The following is a 4,435-nucleotide window of genomic DNA, read 5'->3' as shown; positions in this document are numbered from 1 at the left end:
ACGGCTAGATACAAGTACACCTTTTCCCCTTTTTCTAGCTTTGCCAAAAGGGGTGGTTTTCTAAGGTGTTCCTTTTGCTTGGTGAAGGCTTCCTGACAATCATCATCCCAAGCGAACTTTTTGCTCCCTTTTAGGATGTTGAAGAAAGAGAGGCATTTATCAGTGGACCTGGAGATGAACCTATTGAGGGCTGCTACTCTCCCTGTTAAGCACTGCACCTCCTTCTTGCTTCGTGGTGGGCTCATTTCCAACAATGCCTTGATTTTGTCAGGGTTGGCCTCGATACCTCAGGAATTCACCATAAAACCCAGGAACTTCCCTGATGAAACTCCGAAGGTGCACTTGAGCTGGTTTAGCTTCATTCTGAACTTTTGAAGGGTGCCGAACGTCTCACTGAGATCATTTGTGAGCTCTTCAGCCTTCTTTGTCTTTACCAGCATATCGTGCACATACACTTCCATATTCCTTCCTATTTGATTCACAAACATTCTATTCACCAGCCTTTGATAAGTAGCACCTGCATTATTTAAACCAAAAGGCATCACTTTGTAGCAATAAAGCCCCTTGTTTGTGATGAATGAAGTGTGCTCTTCAACGACTGGGTTCATGGGTATTTGGTTGTACCCAGAATATGCATCCATGAAGCTAAGTAGCTCATGCCCTGCCGTGGTGTCTACTAACTGGTCTATCCTAGGAAGTGAGAAGCTGTCCTTTGGGCAGGCCTTATTGAGGTTAGTGAAGTCCACACAAGTCCTCCACTTTCCGTTAGGCTTTGGGACTAACATTGGGTTTGATACCCATATTGGGTAGAATGCCTCTCGGATAAACCCATTTGCTTTCAACTTGTCAACCTCTTCTTTTAGGGCTGCGTATCTTTTTAGGTCTAGAGCTCTCATTTTCTGCCTCACAGGCCTTGTGATGGACCCAAAACGGGTATGTTTAAATATTTATAAATCGCAAGCGCACGAATCGTTCATAAAGAATAGTGATCATGTAAGCAAGGATGTCGAACCCAAAGGAGTTGCCTAAAATTGAAAAGAGAAAACTATTTTAAATCAAAAGTAATAAATTCTAACCTAGTTCCAAAGATTGATGAGTTTTAATATTATGAACATAAAATAAAAGATTGAAAAATAAAGCTATTTAAGAGAATAAAAATAAAGCAATAATGAGTTGAAAATAAGTGTTAAAAGAAAAGATTATTAAGATACTAGAATCCATAAAGTGTAAGTTTAATAATATTTATTAGTATATTGATTCCCAAGTTTTAGTGATAGTTAAAATAATTCAAACTATCATTTTTTAAATAGATTTATAATTTTAAGCACAAATTACTTCTAAAAAGATAAGATTTTTCTTCACTTTTCAAAATTATAATTTCAAAGCATTTAGTGTAAATCAACCTAATGAAATAACAAATAAATCAATGAACATTATTTATAAGGCAAAACATAATATTTTTGTTCTAAGCATGGATGTGTACAATTTAATGACACATCTTACACAAAGAATATTATGTATTTGCACTAATGAAGAACAAAGTTTAAATATGTGCTAACAATCCAAAATACATGATATTTAAGATGAAATAAGATATTTGAAGAAGAAAATTCCATAAACTTTATTGCACAAAATGAGAAATCAACATACAAAATAAATACTATCTAGTTACATAATGTTTCATCATCACCTTAATAATCTTAAAAAGATTAGAAACACATAACTAGAATAGCAAATACAAACTAAAAATTACAAACATAAATAGGAAAATTTGGAGGATGAACCCCCAAAATTTTCCTCTAAAATTACATAGAAAGTAACCAAAAAGAAGAAAAAGATGAAGAGAATTGAGAGGTTTTGAATGTGTAGAAATTATGGTATAGTAACCTCCCTTCCCCCAAAATATGACACCCCAAATCCCTTATTTATAGCCAAAAATGAGGTATTAAAATAATCAATTTAAATTAATTAAATTGATTAAATTAATTTAATTAATTATAATATGGCAAATAGGGGTAAATTATAGGGTATAATAATTATGTTTTGGGGTAAAATGTGTAGAAAGTGGGGTAAAAAATGGAATTTTTGAATATAAAGGACAAGAGTACAAATTATGGGCTCAAGAAAAAAATGGCATGCATGGCAAAGTGGCTGGCTGATTTGTGGCAGGTGGGAGCTATGAGTGAGCTGCAGCAGAAGGCAGAGGAGAAGGCAGGCCCACGGTTTGGGCTTGCAGGTGTCTTCGGCCCAAATGGGCTGCTGGGCGTTGGAGGCAGGGCCGAAGGATGCATTGATGCTGGAGGGTTGAGTGCATATGTGAGGTGCTGAATGTTGTGTTGATGACTGAAGCTTGGGTGACTTTGGTGGACACGTGGCAGCAGTGGGAGAGTTGAAGGTGGAGGCTGATGGAAATGCTCATGTCACGTTGGGGAGAAGGAAATGCTCATGTGAGATGCTTGGTGAAGCTTGGCATTGGGCCTTGTGCTAATGGGCCCAAATTGCTTGGGAAAATACCAATTTCCTTTGCTATTCTTCACAAAAATGCCATCTTTTTTCATCATTTTCATTGCTTTTGGGAGTATAATATTCAATCTGACGTGAGCTGGTATTGGCATAAGCTAAACAAGATGAGGGCATTCATTAGCAAGGAGATGATAGATAAAGCTATAGTTAACAGCAAATTTAAAACCAGTAAGATGTATTTTCAGCTGATGAATAGAGATAAGGTGCCTTCGGCTTCTGTTATCTGGTGTAGCTTGTCCTTGCCTAAACACAGGTTTATTCTTTGGCAAGCTTCCTTGAAGCATCTTTTATCCAGGGACAATTTATTGAAGTGCCATATGCAGCTGACTTCTTCCCTGTGTCCAATTTGTGAAGTGCAGCAGGAGTGTCATGAGCACTTATTTTTTCAATGTCAGTTTGCTTATCAAGTGAGGAAAGGTGTGGCTAACTGGCTGGGAAGTTTGATTTGGCCTGCTTGTTTCCAGGATTGGATTAGGTGGATGGAGGGGAAGCCAAAGAGTCTTCAGCAGAAGATAGTTGCTGCTGGGTTAGCTGCTTCTGTGTATCTGGTTTGGTGGAACAGAAACCAGTGTGTTTTTAACTCCTTTTCAATGTCTGTTTGCAAGGCTGTTTCTCTGGTCCAAGATAGTATTAAGGCTAGAGTTACTAGTTTGTCTAAGGCTAAGATGAAGAGCACTGACATTGTTTTTCTTAGAAGCCTGAATCTGTTGTAATTTTCTGTTTGCTGGGCTCTTTGTGAGCTGTTCTGTTGGTTGTCTCGGTTTGTTGGGCTCCTTTTGAGCTGTTTCTGTTTTTGAGTTCTTTGTGAGCTGTTTTTGTATTTGGTTTGGTTTGTTAATAATATTCTTTGTTCATAAAAAAAAAAATAAAAAAATCAATTTAATTTTTTGAAAATATTAATTATAACTTAATTATATTTAACACTTAAGCTCAATAATATAACATTTTTTTACCACAAATTAAACTACAATAATTTAAATAATTAAACTACAATATATTACAACAAAATAACTATAAAAACACACAAAAATATATAAAATCAAAATAAACCTAATAAATTCAAAATTACTTAAAAACTTAATAAATCAATTAAAAACTCAAGAATTAAGCAACAATTAGCACATAAAAGATGGTAAAATAACTCTATTTTGTAGAGTTATCACCTTGCTTTTGGGTCGATGTTTAAGTGATGGCACATGACTGATGGGTCTATTCCTACCATGTCCTCGTGACTCTAGGTGAATACGTTGAGGTTGGCTTTCAGAAATTCTACTAGCTTATCCTTCACGATACCCGTAAGGTTTCTTCCTACCTTCAACTTTCTCAATGGCTCATTCATGACCGTGACTTCTTCCAACTCCTCTACTGGCTCGACTCTAGGTTCTTTCGCGACTCGTGGGTCCAACTCGTTTGGGTTCGCACCTTCATGCACAACCATTGCCATAGGCACCGATGGCTTTGTGGCCGCGCGGAGGGATGTGTTATAACTTTCTCTCGCTTCCTTCTGCTCTTCTTTCACGCTTGCTATTCCCCCGGGAGTTGGGAACTTCATAGCTAAGTGGTACAAAAAAGTTATCACCTTCAATTCTCTTAGGGAGGGTCTCCCTAATACCGCATTGAAGGCTGAGGCGCAATCCACCACGACAAAGTTTGCCATTATGGTGGTTTGCCTGGGCTGTTCCCCCATGGTGAGGACTAACTCAATTGCACCTAGGGGCTGTATTGAATCCCTTGTAAATCCGTAAAGGGAGGTATTGCAGGGCTTCAGGTGCCGAATGTTCAATCCCATCTTCTCCAAAGCAGGGCGATACAGGATGTCTACAGAGCTTCCATTATCCACCAAGACCCGATGTACCCTCATGTTTGTAAGTTGGACAGTCAACACCAAGGGGTCATTATGAGGGAAATGTAC

At 37.7% G+C, this 4,435-nt stretch overlaps 1 protein-coding gene across 1 annotated transcript; it reads left to right on the top strand.

The window, feature by feature from the left end:
* Nucleotides 1-2,627: 2,627 nt before the first annotated feature.
* On the top strand, nucleotides 2,628-3,236 carry LOC133814598 (uncharacterized). The gene has a single exon (XM_062247537.1). The coding sequence runs from the start codon at nucleotides 2,628-2,630 to the stop codon at nucleotides 3,234-3,236; it is 609 nt and encodes a 202-aa protein (XP_062103521.1).
* Nucleotides 3,237-4,435: the final 1,199 nt, after the last annotated feature.

The sequence above is a fragment of the Humulus lupulus genome, chromosome 2 (assembly GCF_963169125.1).
Source record: "Humulus lupulus chromosome 2, drHumLupu1.1, whole genome shotgun sequence".
NCBI lineage: Eukaryota > Viridiplantae > Streptophyta > Magnoliopsida > Rosales > Cannabaceae > Humulus > Humulus lupulus.
Note: the sequence above shows the minus strand (reverse complement) of the source record. Positions and strands in the feature narration are given on the sequence as shown.